Raw genomic sequence first — 18997 nt, 5'->3', positions numbered from 1 at the left:
GATCCAATATAAATGTGAGACCCCTTCCATTAGATATTCCAATATCATCTTTTAAGCATTCGATGAATCATTTCCAATTATCTTTGTTCTCTACCTCTACAACAGCGCATGCTATGGGATAAATTTGGTTATTTGCATCTCGACCTGTTGCTGTTAGAAGTTCTCCCTTACATAAACCTTTTAAAAATATTCCATCTAAGCCTATTACCTTCCTACATGTAACCCAACCTTTTTTAAAGCTTTGAAACATATATAAATCCTACTAAACACATTACCACCATCTGGCATACCATTTACTCCCACTTTCACAGAACTTCGAGGATTGGTTCTCAAAATTTAATACGCGTAATCATATATTTGCATAATGTTCATTCAAACAACCCTCAATTTCAAGCCTTGCTATAGATTTTGCTCTAGTATATTGACCCCCGCTGACTTTAACCATATAGTCACGTAACATATCAGCTTGCATTTCTCTTGTTTTAACGAAAGGCCTTGCAATAAGTTCTCTAAGATACATCTTAGTAATCCATGAGGCTGTCACTAAGGACCCTAAACTGTAATTCCTACTACGATTGTGATTATCTTAAGGCTTTTAATCTGAAAAGACTTCTCACCTTGCATCCAAGATGCCCATAATCTAAACGGACAAACATAGCCTACATCTTTGTTCCCACATACAACATGGAGCCTTTTTGTTTCATTTTTTCTATAGCTTAGTTGGTATCCATTTACCACTCCATATCAACATAAAGCAAACTTTAGTTGTGTAGTATTTTCATACCTATGCCCAAGAACTGGTCTCATATCTTTCCAGTTCATGTTTGGGTCATGAATTGGATATAATTTCCCTTTTACCATGTGTTCAATACCTTCATTATCCTCTTCAATGAATTGAATATCATCGCTAGCTTCAGCCAATTTCTCACCAACATCGAACTCGTCTACATCATTAACAAAATAAAGTTGTGTGTTCTCGTAACATGGTTTATTTAAGAAACGATCACCGGTTGTTCTTGTTAAAAAGGTAACATCCTCCTCCTCTTCAAGGTCCAATGACACACAATCTGACAACTCCTCATCATCGGTACTCACTTCATAAGTAGTGTCACTAAAATCGCTATCGTCACCAATGGTTGGTGATTCCATTATGTAAAAACACGTATAAAAACATGATTTTGTAGTCGATTATACAAAGATAATTTTGTAAAAGACACTTAATAAGATGTTTCTGTAAAAACACATATAGTTAGGGTTTATAAACGATTGGTGTAAGTACTATCTGTGAGAACATTTAAAGAATCGTATTGATTTGGAAGTGGATTTCTATTAACATACCTGAATTGCTTGCTTGTTTTTGCTTAGAAATGAGTTGAGAATTCAAATGGAGATAGAATTTCTCCTGCACTCTTGCTTCTGCCGGTCAGTATTCTAGTGTTCGTTAGGTTTTAGTTTTTTTTGGAATGGATTTTATTATGTTATTTAATCGCACTAAATCCACCTCATTTCATTTTTCTTTTAAAAATAAAAATACATGTGCCACCTAAGATAAGAATATACACGTAGGCAAAGAAAATCACTTACAAATTGTTTTAATAAGTTTTGTCATTTTTGCGTTCAAATTTAGTATGTGTAGGGACTTTAACGTGAAATTTTTTTTTGAGGGACTTTAGTAAAGAAAACAGAAAGTATGTTGGTTTTTTATGGTATTTTCCCATAAATATAAATACATACTTTCAACAATTTAAAAAACTTAGTCCATTACGTAAAAAAACACAGTGTTTATTAATTTCACCATATATAGAATTTGGTATATGAAATAACACGATTCTATATTGTCAAACTCAAATATTATAGCTGGGTTTGGTGATGCTGACATTTGGGCATTTGAATAACGTCTAAGAAAAGAACCCACTTTTTCCAAAACCTATACAAACAAATAAATGTATTTAGTATAAGCATGTTCATCCGTAGCAGGTTTGCTTGTAGAGTTTAAGAAGGGTGATGCAACAAATGCTTGTTTTGTCACAACCTACAGCCCTACATCACAACATTTCTTCTATGATACGATGACCCTATCCGAACAAGATGTTCCCATTTGTTGTCGGCATGCCCTTTCCAGTGACAAGCAGTCGCTATAGGGTTCAACGACACAACTTTGATGCTATAGATTATAATTGCCATCGCAATATGCGGCGTCGATGCAGGACACCTTTTCCCGACGATAGGTCATCGCCATAAGGTCCTTCCGATTTTTCTTAATAAACATTAATTAAAAGAAAATCACCCTTTTTACGACCGCATGCCATCGTTAAAGGACCATTCTTGTTTTTTTGAAATAAATGTTACTATTGATTAATATGATAATTATTTCTTCTGATGACACGTTGTCTCTAAAGGGCCGGCTTTATTTATTTATTTATTTACTTTTTGGATTTTTTACCGAATAAATGCATAACTAAAATTGTAAAATGAAAAATAAGAAAAATTACAAAAATCAAATTACATATTTTAATTAATTGTAACACAAACTGTCAAATTATAATAACTAACTAACTACTATCTTCATCTTCATTGTTGTCTTCTTGTTGACTCGACCGTTGAATTGTTTTTCCTAATTGTAATTCATTGATCTTGTCTTCAAGCCATTTCAATCGTTCTTGCATTTCATCCCACTTAATAATCATTGTCGTCTTCTTGTCTTATACACTCGCCTCATCAACTGATGAATCACTCACTTCATTTGCACTCAAGTGTAGTCTTCTTAAATTTTATCATGTATTAAACAATACAATAAACATTTTGGGTCAAACAGGTCGCATTCTTGCAAAATATCAAATACATACATAATACATAAAAAACTTAACATACTTGGTTTGGTACTTTTAGTTTTAATTTTTAGAAAAATATATCAACCCAAAAAAATATGTGGTTCATCTATCACCCGATTGATTCTTGAAATGGGATCTAATACCAATTCAAGTCCCAATTTGAATAATCAAGAATATGAACCAATTGAATAACTCCCAAATATTATTGATCAAGAAAATTACTTAAAAACTTGATTAGAATGGATTTTAACATCTTGACAATCAATTTCTAAACGGTAAGGGCCATTACAATGGGTTGGATCATTTCTTAATCCACGAGTCGATGGAGTAAGGGCCGCTTAAAAATTGATTGTCAAGATGTTCAAATTCAATGTTTAGATACCTAGTAGGAGTTTAAGTCCGACTAGAATAGGTTAAGATTATAAATATTAAGTTACTAGTTTTTATCCCCTGTATTACGGGGTTGTTTTATATTATTTGTTTCTAATATTTAATTATTTTTTGATTTTTTATTTTTTTATTGTATAAAAGTTAATAATATATTTATGGTTTAATGATAAATTGTTTCACAAATAAATGAGATGTTATAACCTGATTTAAAAGCTATATGAGTTTGATGAGACACCCAAGACCCGTTTATTTATTTTTACTATAAAATTGGTTTTTTAATTATAAATAATATATATCTTTTTTTTAAATAAATCAGATATTATCAGATTTTAATTTTTAATATATCTCTACTTTATAGGATTTTTATATCAAATATTTGGTGAGATTAGTTTTTAATGTAATGAGATGTTATAACCCTTTTAAGAAATATATGGGTTTGATGAGACACATGCCCATGAATTCGGGTCAAATGCATGAGAAGTCTCCATTTAAAAATCAAGCAAATCTGATGACTCCAAGAAAATGGGGAACAACCACATCGCGACACGTAGGATTTTTGGGTCTTCATTTAAATATTAAGTTACTAGTTTTTATCCCCCGTAATACGGGGGATGTTTTATATGATTTGTTTCTGATATTTATTTATTTTTTGAACTTTTACTTTTTTTATTGTATGAAAGTTAATAATATACTTATGGTTTGATGATAAATTGTTTTACAAATAAATGAGATGTTATAATCCGGTTTAAAACTATATGGGTTTGATGAGACCTATGACCCGTTTATTTTTTACTAGAAAATTGGTTTTTTAATTATAAATAATATATATATATATATATTTAAATAAATCAGATATTAATTTTTAGCATATTCCTACTTTATAGGATTTTTATATCAAATATTTGGTGAAATTAGTTTTTAATTTAATGATATGTTATAACCCGTTTAAGAAATATCTGGGTTTGATAAGACCCATAACCGTGAATTCGGGTCAAATGCATGAGAAGCCTCCATTTAAAAATCAAGCAAATCTGGTGACTCCAAAAAAGGGAAAGCGACCACATTGCGACACGTAGGATTTTTATGTTTTCGTTTATTTATATCTAGAGGGTCGAAAACCACAGTTCACTAAAATAAGTATTGTAATAAGGAAATAGTGAAATGACATGTCTACCCCTGACTTAACGATTAAGGGCTACGTGGCTCGGGGAACACTTTTGTGTGTGTAGGGAAGTGGTACAAATCTCAGGAATGAAATACTTCTTGCTGAGTGTACGAAAAACTATATTTGTATTGTAACGGTAATTAACATATTTTTTAAGTCAACGATTCACCGGCACATCGTTGACGTATTTTTCCCCACATTGCAGGGAAATATGATAGTACAGGTAGCAAGGAATTATAGTCATTCATGAAGATAGATGCTCGCAAGGTAGAGATGACTCAGTTTTAAATTATTAAAATATTATAAACAAGATTTAAACATGATTTATAAATCTAACACTCGAGTATTTATTATCCGATAAGTTTTCAAATAAATTAATATTTTATTTTAACTAAAGTCTTTCCGCTAAAATAAACCGCAACTCTGATATATTTACAAAATAGATACCAACTATTGGTCATACGCGTAGGTCTTAAGCCGGAGTGTGACATGTAACATCTTTTTCTTTTGTGAATAACAGGTAAACAGTTGGGTTGAAAAGTGGTTAATATGGGTATAATCTTTATAGTGATTGCATTCACTAGCATGGGTGTTGATGAGGTGTACAACCACCGAAACAAAGGTCAAATGGAATATTTTACTACGGCATCATTTTTATCTTTTGTGATTGTCAAAAATAAGCCAAGTAGACTTACTGTCTCCATCTTTTCTATGATCGGTTTCTTTGCTACCACTGTGGTAGTGACCATAACTATGATTCCAAAACACTACACAGCCTCCTGCCTAGAGATGGAGATTGTTTTTGTGTCAGCCTTCTTTGTTGCTCCTTTGATTTGGACTACTTTCTTGGGCTAACCAAAAGTTAATAACTGGGCAATGGATAAAGGCTGGAAGCAATCCTGGACGTGCATCACTGTAACCCTCTTTACTATCATTGGGGGTCGTAGAGTTGAATCAGAGACATGTGTTGCCCTACTCACCGTATGTGGAGGTATTGGCTGTGTACTACTTGTAGAGGTCTTATTCTTTGATAGCGTAACCCGCATAGACAACGGTGTGGCATCGTTAGCGTGGTTTATGCAAGTTCATGTTGCATTAGCCGCCTTGCTCGGTGACAAGTTTCCAGAAAAAGGCATCACTAGTTTGATCATATATATTTAACTGATGAAAAGGTAAAAACAAGACATTATTCAAAAAGTTGCACATTCAATTGAATTTTGGTGGGAGAAATGAGCAAGAACACGAACAATGGGTTCACGTTTCTCTCCTTGCTGCTGCTACTGAGATACCGCAGATTCAGCTAATTCAACATCATCTAATAGTGAATTATCTCTTCATGTTACAATTTACTTCGAATCGATTCAGTTTGAGTTGTATACTAAGATCGATGATATACTAAGTTGTGTTTAGTTGATAATTCATGTTCGTTAACTGTTTGATTCAATGCATGACGTAAACAAATTTTGATATCTTTGTTCAACCGCAACTATCGATTCAACTTGAATTAAAAGCCAAGATCGATGATGATGATGATGATGATAGATGATGATTGAATTCATATCTCCTTTGTACGTGTTTGGTTTGTAATCTTCGTTTAGACAGTGTTACTGATTCAATTTCTACTGACGTGCTTCAATTTCGTAGCCTTAAAGTTTATGTCATTATATGTATTATGTTGATTTTGTTCCTGATGACAAAACAAAATCTCGTTGTTAGTTCAATTTAGGTGCATCTCCTTCCATTGTGTTTAGTTCATATTGTTGGTTTAGATAGCTCTTAATTTCTATTGATTCAAAGTTAAATTATTGTTATGCACAATTTAGGTAGGTCATGTTCCTTCGTGTTTAGTTGATAATGATAATGTTGGTATTTAGGCTGTTGTTAAGTGTCTCATTTAAAGTTCAATTGATGTTAGTGTTTCAATTTCTATTCATTAAAAGTTCAATTGATGCTAGGGGTGAAAACGAGTTGAGCCACTCGTGAGCTACACAAGATCGGCTCGTGAAAAAGCTCGATCAAGCCGAGTTTAATTGAGCCCGAACTCAAGCTTGAAAGTGAGCTCGTTTAGTAAATGAGCCCAAGCTTCACTCATCAAGCTTGAGCCGGCTTGTTCGAGGGTCAACTGACAGGTGTGAGGAATTGGTTTGAGTTTTATGTGATATGTATCTACTGAATTGATGGAACACTTATATGTTTTGATCCATTCTAATATCAATATATAGAATATATAGAAAGGTAACTGGGTCAAGTTCATGTGATAAATAGCTTGCTATGCGTGCTTGCGTAATTGCGCATTTACCTTGAGAGTTTCCAACATACGCCCAATAATTAACAAGTCGAGCCCACACTCTCTTCCTTGTGTTTAAACAACCAAATTTTGAATATGTCAAACACAACATTTTCCCATAGAATTCCTAGTGTATGCTCGATAAGTGACATATCGTGCCCCGCCTTCTTTCCCTTGTAGACACGGGTATAAGCCGAATACAAGGCCATTTCACCATGTTTTTTTCAAGGTCTTCCAAACTCGCCTTCCTCTTCGTTGAACTGTTAACCGATTTGACTATTATGGGAGAACAATTATGATTCACTTGGGCTATTTCAATCATCGGTTCTTTAAAGGTTGCCTCAAAAGTCATGGTTGGTCAAAATATGAGATGAAGAGAGTGAATATGTGTATTGGAATTTGTTTTTCCGGTGGGCTTGAGTTGTAGCGGTGGTATGAAGAAGAACATGATTCTTCTTAGGGGTAGTAAAGTAGTGTTTTATTATTGAGTTGGTTTTGTTGGTACTTGTCTTTGGTGAGTTTGACAACACTCTACAAAAGTAATTTTGTGGTAGAGTTTTTGTCTTTTGTGTTTTTTACCTTTTTTACATTAAAAGTGTATACTTTATTTTATTTATCATTCAAATAGATTATAGAAATAATGTCTAGTTCTTTAATTTCATTTTATTATTTATGTGTTTGGTACGGTACGGGTATCGGTTAGGTATTTTGGTACGGTACCTGTTTTTGTACAACTTTACTTTTTTTTATTTTCAAATCTCTCATGATTTTGAAACCAGTGCGAGTAACAAACAACCTGCATTAGTTTGGGTACCTAAACTATTTTCAAACACATTGAATATAAATATAATTTCCAAAGATAATTGTTTAAGAGTAAGTTGCATACCAAAAATTGAAAAACCTTTAATCTTCCTTAGTGATAATATTTTATAAAATGGAATTAAGATAGATAGATCTCATCTCATTTAATATTTATTCATATGCGTTACAAAAATTTATAATATATTGAGTGTTACGCGGGTTACTTTTAGTTTTTTTTTTAATTATTGTTTATGTATATTTTTCATGTAAGATGTGTTTAGGTATTAAACTTAAAGGTTACATGAACTTATAAAATATGCTATATTTATTAGCTGTCGTTGAAGTATAGTTTGTTTTATTTTTTGTTTATATCTCAAATGTGACTCATTGGTCTAGATTTTAATGTGACCCAACATTTTGTTATTTAAGATGCGAATTTTCATCTTAATATATATGAATGGATAAATAAATTTATATGGTTTGTGTTATTTTCGTTTGCATTGAGTTGTTACGGTTCGTTGGTGATGTAGAACATATATGTTGTTTAATGGATCACCAAAAATGAGCTCTAATGTGTTTGTCAATTAATGTAGCCTAACATTTGTATTTGTTGTATTTATAGATTTTGTAGTTTAGTTATTGTTGTGTATTAAAAGAATATTTAATTTGTTAATTTGTTTTTATTTTTATCAAATATAATAGAAATTATATTAGTTTATGAATTACATTAACAAACATTTTATGATCGTATATAAAAACTAAGTTTTAAAAAATTAATTTTTTATTAATAACGTATACTTTTTATTATTTTACACATAAATATTTGTATTATGAAGTTTTGTAGATTTATTTCTTTTTTTTTATATTTTAAAATGGGTAATAATTGGAAGCCGTCATTTGAAAGTGTGCTATAACGATAATAAACCGTCTTGAGAAACTCTTTTCTCGCCTTCTTTATTAAATCCTTCGTTTCATCTAACTAATAGAAAACCTAAGTTAATATTCCCCTTAATTATGACGAATTTTGTTGTTAAGTGGAAGCTTTGTAAGTTGTTGAAGAGATTTGTGTTTGTTCTTGTAAGGCCCCGTTACCGGTGCCCTACATTTGGTGTTGGATTTACTCATAAACACAGTTCTAAATATCAGAGTTAATTAAAACATTCGCGGAATATTTAAAACTATCATAAACATTACAATCAAATCCATAACTTTGTCTTTAACGAACATATTGTCTTTCGAATCAAAAACATTAATTAAAAACGTCTTAGGTCTTCAGATGCCAGACTCTTATTCTTCTGTCATGTGCCCCAGCTCAAGCCAGCTGTCTCATTCTACTCACCTGCGAGCATACTAAAAATCAGCTACGCTGAGTGAGTTCTAGTTAATCATACCACATATAAAACATTATACATACTTTCGTACATACTTCATACTTTCATACTTGCATAACCATACCTTACGTTTTAAAGAGCATTACGCCCTATAACCTTCGCATATATTATTAGGGTATGTAACCCTTTAACCTTCGCATATATTATTAGGGTGTGCAACCCTTTAACCTTCGCATATATTATTAGGGTGTGCAACCCTTTAACCTTCGCATATATTATTAGGGTATGCAACCCTTTAACCTTACCTTACCTTTCATTATCATATCCATACATTTAATACCATACATATCATAGTTGTACATACTTCCTTATTCACATACACATATCATACATACCACACTATACTTGCCTTAACAACACGTGCAATACCCGAAGGTCGTTCACGTACTGTCAAGCATACATACATAACTATCATAATCGTCATTAAGACATACACTTACCATTTAAGGTAAGTGTATTAACATTCACATCGAGTATGCACATAGTCCCGAAAACATAACAAGGAAATGGGGCTAGAAACCTGAACTCGGTTACGTTCACCGTTAATCGTTATTCCCTTCTTGAGTTGTGCACGACTAACTGTATAACAATTACACGTATCAATTAACTATCACTACACATATCGTCTTTCTAGTTTAATTATTACCCTCAATGAACGGGGGTCCAGGGGCAGCGCCCCTGGCTGGGGTTAAGCTGCCAGGTCAGTTTGGAAAATTTTTATTTTCATTAACTGTCTTAAAACATTTTCCATTAGGATTTTAATTTATTATTTAATTCATTAACTCCTTCGCTATAACGAATTAAGCCTAATTCATTAGCTAATTCATTATCTTTTTATCCGGATTCGTTATCCTGATTCGTCTTTGATAAATCCCCATTCGTTATCCTGATTCGTCACCTTATCATCTGATTCGTCCTCTGATTCGTTAACTTATCATAACGAATTGGACAAGTAATGAATCACTTGATTCGTTATCTTTCCATAGCGAACTGGTGGGTAACGAATCAATTGATTCGTTATCTTAACAGAACGAACTGGGTGAGCTACTTCGTTATCTTGTCTTAACGAATGGTTGAACTAATTCGTTATCTGGACATAACGAATGGATGGACTAATTCGTTATCTTAATATAACGAACTGAATCAATCTTATCCAGACTTTGACTCAGGGTCAATGTCAAAATTGCCAAGAACAGCAAATAGTCAACAGAACGGATTGTTGCAATTGAACCTTGAATCTTAACGAAACAACACGATTTTGGTATCCATGAACTCGCAATCACATCGCGTACAAACCCCAATCATCCAATCATTCAAACATCGGGTTTTAAGGGGTGCGATTGGACCATTTCCTAACCCGTTTATTCATTCAACAATTAACCTATCAAACTGTAATGGATTTCAGTGAGGTTTGCTTTGTTGGGTTTGTTTTTATCATTCACAAACAGATCTAAGATCCCCCAAACAAATCCGAACCCTAATGAACGATTTCTAATTATAAATGTACCTTAAACGAGTCGAACCACGAACACGGTTAAGCCTTGATGTTGTTTTGGTACGTCACGACGATCTAGCATCAACGGGTTCGAGTTTCCACCTTCGGATCTAGGCTCAGGTTTTAGGATGGTGTTTGTGTGTGTTTTCCAAGGTGTAGGCTATGGTGTAGAGATGGATAAAAATGAAAAGGTTTAGGGTTTAAGGCTTATTTATACTTCCTTAAGCCCATGGACCTAAGGCCTATTCTATTATTTTATTCCATCTTCTAAAGTCCAGGCCCATCATCTTATAGTTTATTTATCTAGACTGATAACGACGCCCTATAAAATAAACGAAATTTATTTTATTAATTCTTTCAAAAGCAAGATGTTACAGTTCTTAGTTTATTTAATCAAACATTACGCCAATAAGAATTTTCAACTACTTTTAAAATAATATATTGGTGTTAAATAATCTCAACTATCACCCTTTGGCCACTATCGATCATAACTAACGAAATGACTAATGACAATCCCACATTTTATCATTTTTTTCTACCAATGAACCCTGACTAACGAAATCCTAACGTCGTTAGTTTTCATGATATGACATTATTATTTGACATTTATGTGGCATGCTTATGTGACATATTGCACTGCCACCACAACCACCACCATGGCAGTCACCACCACCAGTTTCCAAAAAATATTAAGATATTTTATATATGTTTTATTGGGTGTATTTTGACTTTTAAAGTCAAGCCAACATGTTTAAAAAAGAAGATAAATTATTAATATGAATCTTGTCACTTAACTTCTAGAGTTCACATGATACTTCAATGAAGCAAAAGATAATACAAGCTTTAACCTTGATGGCTCTTCCTGTCAAATATGAAGTTGATATTATGATTCATTTATAAATAGTCCATTACAAAGCATGATCGCAAAGAAATTGTGTATACATGTTGTATCTTCTTTATCAGAAGAATTATATTTTGAGGATACAATGGAGCTAAAATAACATTCATCTTCTGTCAAGGTATTCATAAAATTCTGTCAAGGTTATGTCGGACTGCGCGAACCCGTTAGAATGATTACAAAAACACAATGCAATAAATTTCAGACGACTTTTAACCCATGTGACCCTTTTAGGGCCATGTTTTATTCTTTCTTCTAGTAGTGTTTATTAGATCTTGTAAATGTAGAAAGTTTTCTAAAAGTATATATATATATATATATATATATATATATATAGTTACTGGGGATGGATCTTGCGAGAAGTGATATTACAGCGAGAAGTGCGAGAAGTTAAGGTATAACTTCATTACTGCCTAATTTTACTCCCTTTCATATGATGTTACATACATATATGTAGGTTGGTTGTATTTATGTCTTAATTACACATTCAAACCTACATAAAATATATAAATGTACCGAGCCACATTCAAACCTATGTACCTACACACATACAACCATACATACACATATACAAACATACGTACCTACACACATACATATGCACCTACACAACGCACCTACACATAAGAAAGAGAGTGAAATTAGGGATTAATGGAGTTACACATTCACTTCTCGCTGTAAAAAAACTTATGAAATGATCCAATACCTATATATATAATATATATATATAAACGAAAACATAAAAATCTTACGTGTCGCGATGTGGTCGCTCCCCCTTTTTTTGGAGTCACCAGATTTGCTTGATTTTTAAATGGAGGCTTCTCATGCATTTGACCCGAATTCATGTGTATGGGTCTTACCAAACCCAGATATTCCTTAAACGGGTTGTAACATCTCATTAAATTAAAAACTAATCTCACCAAATTTTTGATATAAAAATCCTAAAAAGTAGGGTTATACTAAAAATTAATATATGATTTATTTAAAAAAGATATATATTATTTATAATTAAAAAAACCAATTTTATAGTAAAAAAATAAACGGGTATTGGGTCTCATCAAACTCATATAGTTTCGGGGTTATAACATCTCATTTATTTGTGAACCAATTTATCATCAAATATATATTGTTAACTTTCATACAATAAAAATAATAAAAATTCAAAATATAAATAAATATTAGAAACAAATAATATAAAACAATCCCCGTAAATAAGTGAAACATTTAAAAGCTCTATGGTTGTTTCTTACATTTAATCAAGCCACCATATTGTTTTATTTGTAAATGAAGACTTTTCATTCATTTTACCCGAATTCACGGTATGGGTCTCACCATACCCAGATAACCTTAAACGAGTTATAACATCTCACTATTCTAAAAATAAATCTCACCAAGTATATGATATGCAAATCGTATAAAATAGGATATACTAAATATTTATATCCAATTTTTTTTAGAAAAATATTATTTATAAAAAGAAAAAAATTTATAGTAAAAAAATAAGCGGGTCATGGGTCTCATCAAACCCAATAAACGGGTTAAACATGTTAGTTATTTGTGAAACTATTTCATCATCAAACCTTATGTATATTATTAAATTTTATTACAATAAATAAAATTAAAATGCAAAAATGAAGAGATGTCAAAGGGGTTTCTTACTCCCAAAAAAATCTTCCTACATCTCTATATAAACGCTGGTTTATCAAGAAGACGCAAGAAAAGCACTTCGAATTGTTGATTAATCGCCAGAGATGAAACTATGAATATTAGACACGAAAAGAAGCATAACCCCCGTAATACGGGGGATAAAAACTAGTATATATATATATACATTTAACACAAGTTGTTTATCGTTGACAATAAATAACTGGCGTCTATATAACACAATTAATATTATAGTTATCAATAAGTTATAAAATAATTATATTTATGAAATTTTTTTTATCAAGGTAGCACTATACTTAAGTATACACAAGTCTGGTTAAATTTTGGATCACATACCTATTTTTACACGAATTCATTATATATTTTAATTACTTTTAAATCAAATATATATTAATTTTGGTATATTCCTACTTTATAGGATTTTTGTATCAAATATTTGGTGAGATTAGTTTTTAATTTAATGAGATGTTATAACCCGTTTAAAGACTGTCTGGGTTTGGTAAGACCCATACCCGTGAATTCGGGTCAAACGCATGAGAAGCCTACATTTAAAAATCAAGCAAATCTAGTGATTTCAAAAAAAGGGGGAGCGACCACATCGCGACACGTATGATTTTTATGTTTTCGTTTATATATATTACTAGTTTGATCCTCCCGTGTTACGGGAGTTTATTTAAAGTTTTTTTTAATCGTTTTGCTATTTTATGATGATTTATTTTATTTTTTAACGTTGTTCTATTTTAATTTAATTTAATACATATATATTAGTTTGTTATTATATTTTTTAACGTTTGGGTTTTATGAGTTGAGATGTTTAGGTTTTTTAGATTTTTAACGAACAAACATAAACGAACACGAGCATGTTGATTTTTTTAAATGTACAAATATGAACACAAATATTTGTCTAATGAAAAAAAAGGGCGTTGATGTAGTTGACAGTAGTATCGTAAGTTAATCGACGATGGAAATGATAGACCATCAACGGAGAACATGTAAAACAGATAAATTAAATTAGGATTTGTTGATTAAAGTGTTTATCAATAAATGAGATCTTATAACCCATTTGAGGGCTATTAGAGTTTGGTAAAACCCATAACCCGTGAAAATTATTCTTTGTTGATTCAGGGCCGACCCAACCATTTTGGTGGCCTAAAGCGAAGTAAAAATATGAGGCCATTTCGTAATTTTTTATTCTACATTGGTGTGTTTTATTATGTTGTGAATTGAGTAGAACTTTGAATTAAAATAATGTTATTAAGTTATAAAAATCAACTATATAAAGAACAAAGGAAAGTTGTGCAAAACAATTATAGTCAATGAATTCACATTTCATATGTTCAAATTAATCTAATTTTATTAAGATATCGTCTTGCATACATCCTGTTCTTTTAAAATAATTTAATATTTAATTTCATAAAAGGTTGATTTTGATTAATTTTATTCGCCTACAAAAAAATGGGCTGCAAAAAACCATATTGCAGAAAATAAAACAATAGAGAAAAAAAAAGAAAATAAATGCAGTGAGAAGGTATTAAACCTTTGACCATAGGGATATAAAACAAGAGTCCTACCACCAATCCAAGATGACATTTGTATATCTAGTCCATGTACTTGTTATATATATATAAACTAGTTTTTTTCTATAAATTGAGGGCCTTTTTATTGTTTGATTATGAAATAGTTTTACAAATAAATGAGATGTTATAACCCATTTAAAGACTATCCGGGCTAGGTAAGACCCATACCCGCGAATACGGGTCAAATGCATGAGAAGACTCCATTTATAAATCAAGCAATCTGATGACTCTAGAAAATGGAGGGAACAATCTGAGAGCGACACCTAGGATTTTATAGTAGGTAATTATATAGATAGATAGATTATAGATGTGGTGATTACTCGACTCCCCCCCTCTCGTTGCTAGTTTGTTTCTCTTTTATTTTATTCTTTATTCTTTTAGGGCTTATTAAGTTAATAAAATTATATTTTGATACTTAAAGTTTGAATACAAAAAATTATTTAGCCCCAATCGTTATAAAGTTTCAAACTTCTCATATGATCCAATAATTTTTATAAGGTTTCATATTTAAAAATTTCACATAAAAAATATAAAATCATTTTAGGCCCTTGGAGATAAGAGCCTAGGCCGGGGGAGAGACTCGCCCACCCTTGAAGCCAGGTAAAAATTCTTAAAATTTAATTTTAATAGAATATATATATATATATATATATATATATATATATATATATATATATATATATATATATATATATATATATATATATATATATATGTTTGGGTTTAAATTATATGGATAAAGATAGAGATACGAATGCTTAAATTACATTTGGCCATGAACAAATACTAAATAAAAACATGTTTTTTTATAACTTACATAGATAAAGACACATATGTGAATGCTTAAATTACATTTGAATATAAACATTTTTTATAAAAAAATATATTATTTTTATTTAAATTAGAGATAGGGTTGGTATCATTTAAGAACTCTAATAAAATTAAGAACTCTTAGGAACTCTAAACAACCAAACATTTTTTTAATTTTTTTTATATATTAATATTGTTTAAGAGTAGTCTTATCATATTTTATACAAAAAATTTTGTACATATGTATAAAATTTTGTACTAACAAATTTACATAGGTGTAAAACAAAACATGGATATGTATAAAAACTAACTTTCAAAATTGTAATTGAAAAGATAGATATAAAAAAATGATAAAACCACACTCAAGTAACACTAACATACAAAAAAATTTATAAAAAACATTAGTATTAAAGGGTTCCCTCAAGTTCTCAAATAATTTATGAGTTTTGTAATGATATTCATCATATTGAGATATAGATAGTTATAGATGTGATCATGTGAATGATTTCAAACTACATTTGACCAGAAGAAAAAAAGTCAAACTGGGCCTTAAGTTCATGAACAATCTCTCCAAAAAGCCCTTTTGTAACAATATTTTCCCGCCCAAATAATATTGTCATCAAAGCAATATAAAACGACCTGAAGCCTCATATCTCGGTAAACAAATCAAACCCTAAAAATCTCTTTCTTGCTAACTGGGTATGTGTTACATCCGATCTATATATATTTTGATGTGTTAACAACCCATTTCTGGCATGATTTTGACGTAATTTGTTTTTTTTTGTTGTTTAATTTTGCAGTATTTAATTATGAAAGGAGGCAAATCCACCGGTGCTGCCAAGAAAACCGATGTCAAGTATGGTTTAATATGCATTATATAATAATATATATAACTTCCATTAGGGTTTTTGTGCTTAATTTTCCGAAATGCAATCCGTTTAGGTATCCGTGTTCATGGGTCGAACCGAAAACCCAAATTATGGTTTTTGAGATTTTAAAAACTGTTTCATTTTTTTGGTTTTCGGTGTGGGTTTGGTTTGTTTAGGTTTTTCGGTTTCAGTCATTTGGGCTGAAAAAAATTTGCTTTAAATAATGATTTTGGGCCTACATTTTTTTGTTAGTTAATTATAAATTATTATACATTTAGGTTAAAATATTTGGGCTAAACTATATATTAAATTATTATAAGTTACTAGTTATAATTTAAAATTAAAAATGAAAATTTATAGATTTGCAAAACCGAAACATAAGCTCCGTTTCTACAAAATAAAAAAAATAAAAAAAATTCAATTCATTGGTTTTTGTTTCGGTTTGGTTTCTTTGGTTTTGGATCGGTTTTTTCGGTTTCATGCACATCCTTACATTTAAGTTTCTCTCATTTGATCATGATTTTGGTACTTGTTAGGTTGGCTGTGAAGAAAACTGCAGCTAAGGGGAAAGCTGCCAAGGATCCTAACAAGCCTAAGAGACCTGCTAGTGCATTCTTCGTGTTCATGTACGTAATAAATAATAATTTTAGTAAACATGTAATTGCACCGTTTACGTTCTGTTTTTGGTGATTATTAAGTTTTTGAAGATGTTTGTTTTTGTTTGATTTATGACAGGGAGGAGTTTAGGAAGCAGTTCAAAGAAGAGAATCCTGAAAACAAATCTGTTGCTGTTGTGAGTGATTATCCTTTATTTTTTGGTTTAGACGATCATATCGTTCGGTATTTTGTGTTTAGCTTTTGATTTCATTTTTACATGTGAATGATTAACAGGTTGGGAAAGCTGGTGGTGCAAAATGGAAGTCCATGTCAGATGCTGTGAGTAGCACTTTCTTCAACATGATTAGTTTTTAGAGGCAAACTTTACAATTTGCATAATTAACCAAAATAGCTTTTAACTCTTTATATATAAATCATTTTGACTGCTGCACATATTTTAATGACAAAGAAAACTAGTCACAATAAGCATCATTTGGTAAGGTTTGCACATAATCTACATGTCTGGTATTGATTGGTTTTTTTCTGTTAAACGGTTTCGTATCAGTCACTTTTATGTATTTGATAAAAAATATCACCATTTAATTTGGTAGTATATTTAGTCAACGAGGCTATTCTTGTGATTTTCTCACAAGTTGTATATTCTACGGAAGTGATTGACTTAAGTATAAAGTTTTGACTTTAAAATTGAACTGATTGTAACTTATAGCGAAATGATATAGCACACATGCTTCTCTTATTGATTCGTTGCAACTTCGAAAAATAGGAAAAAGCACCTTATGTGGCCAAAGCCGAGAAAAGGAAGACCGAGTATGAGAAGAACATGACAGCCTACAGCAAAAAGCTGGTAACTTTTGTTGATTGTACATCTTTAATCATTGGGATTGCTTTACTAATTATATGTTTGTTGCAATGAAATAGGCTGCAGGTGGTAATGATGAGGATGATGATTCTGACAAGTCAAAGTCCGAGGTCAACAATGAGGAAGAAGGCAGTGATGATGTATGTTGTTTAAACTTCAAACCCCAAGTGCCCATTTTTGTTTTACTAATATATGTTTTTAAGCAAATTGTTATAAAATCACATGATTTGATAATGTTTCTTTTGTATTTTGTAGGAGGAAGATGAGGACTGAACCGTGAAACATGAACAAGGAAGGATTTGCCTGTTGATTGTTTGATAATCTGAATTTAGATGTTATGTAATGGCTATGTTTAGATTCGTGTTCTGGCTACAGAAGACGAGTGAGTAGATTAGTTAGGTTTTATGGTTCTGCACTAGGGAAAGACGTTAATCTTAGGTTTTTGTATCTTCTAAAGCATGCCCTGTTTGGGGGTTTTCTGTTGGAAAAAAAGTTATCTTTGGCTGGTGCATCTTTCTGTTTGCTTGAGTTTGGCTTTGTTCTGTTTGCTGTACAATTTTTGATGTGCTTCATTTTGCTCTGTTTACTGGTTTGACCGTAAACCGGAGCTCTATCTGGTTCAGTTGGCAAAGGTTGAGCCAGCCCTGATTGGGCTTGCTGTTTTGTGAGTGTTTTTCTTACTAATTTTTTTGATTACAAGATTTGAACTTGAAACATCGCGTACACAGATGTGGTGTTTGTAAGTAAAATGCTGGTGTTATTGTATTGTAGTTACGGGTAGCTAATACTCTTCTGTTAAAAAGTAAGTTTTTTATATGCATATTGAATTTTAAAAATCCAAAGTATTGTTTATCGGCCGATAATAATCGATATTGACAAGTTTAGCCAATGGCACTCATAACTTTTTACCTTTGTTGCAGATGTCCAGTTGATATTAAGTGTATATTGAGTAAGTTTATGGTAGTTATGCTAATGGGTTTGCCTAAGATTACCTGTCTAACTCAATGTCGTTGTGTGTCTGGTCTGTAGATTTCGTGCTAAGTTTGCTTCGAAAAATTACAAACGTTTTGGTCATCAGGCCTAAAAGGGCAGGTTTTCATGGGCCACCATTTACATTAACTTATTTGAATATGTATTTAAGCATAAAATATAGTACTTACTACAAAATATAAAGAACAGACAGCTCCATTTCTGTTATTTACCTCGTCATGAGTGTATATACCTGTCTTTTTCTTCTTTTACTAAATTCTTCATCAGATAGTTATAAACGCATACGAAATAGAGATATTATGAATACAGACAGTTTAATACCGCTGAGGATCAATGCTATTAGAACAACTC

General features: G+C 31.4%; 1 protein-coding gene across 2 annotated transcripts; it reads left to right on the top strand.

Annotated features, from left to right (window-relative positions):
* Positions 1-16117: 16117 nt before the first annotated feature.
* On the top strand, positions 16118-18539 carry LOC143540783 (HMG1/2-like protein). Of its 2 annotated transcripts, XM_077033754.1 has the most exons (7): positions 16118-16166; positions 16716-16805; positions 16915-16972; positions 17071-17115; positions 17561-17641; positions 17716-17796; positions 17912-18539. In XM_077033754.1, the coding sequence occupies exons 1-7, from the start codon at positions 16120-16122 to the stop codon at positions 17927-17929; spliced, it is 420 nt and encodes a 139-aa protein (XP_076889869.1). In that variant the 5' UTR covers positions 16118-16119; the 3' UTR covers positions 17930-18539. The 2 variants fall into 2 exon arrangements, with proteins under 2 accessions (XP_076889869.1, XP_076889868.1); XM_077033753.1 differs by having other exon boundaries at positions 17716-18539.
* The last annotated feature ends 458 nt before the right edge of the window (positions 18540-18997 follow it).

Source organism: Bidens hawaiensis, unplaced genomic scaffold, assembly GCF_021521415.1.
Source record: "Bidens hawaiensis isolate Kalapana, Puna unplaced genomic scaffold, B.hawaiensis_p1.1 tig00012335_1, whole genome shotgun sequence".
NCBI lineage: Eukaryota > Viridiplantae > Streptophyta > Magnoliopsida > Asterales > Asteraceae > Bidens > Bidens hawaiensis.
The sequence above is the reverse complement of the archived record's forward strand: the minus strand, read 5'-3'. Positions and strand labels throughout refer to the sequence as shown.

What these genes read in the sequence shown, in the direction of transcription:
- LOC143540783 (XM_077033753.1), top strand. Translation starts at nt 16,120, where the DNA reads ATGAAAGGAGGCAAATCCACCGGTGCTGCCAAGAAAACCGATGTCAA. An exon ending in GCCAAGAAAACCGATGTCAA is followed by an intron (nt 16,167 to 16,715) that starts GTATGGTTTAAT and finishes GGTACTTGTTAG; the next exon opens with GTTGGCTGTGAAGAAAACTG. An exon ending in GGAAGTCCATGTCAGATGCT is followed by an intron (nt 17,116 to 17,560) that starts GTGAGTAGCACT and finishes TTCGAAAAATAG; the next exon opens with GAAAAAGCACCTTATGTGGC.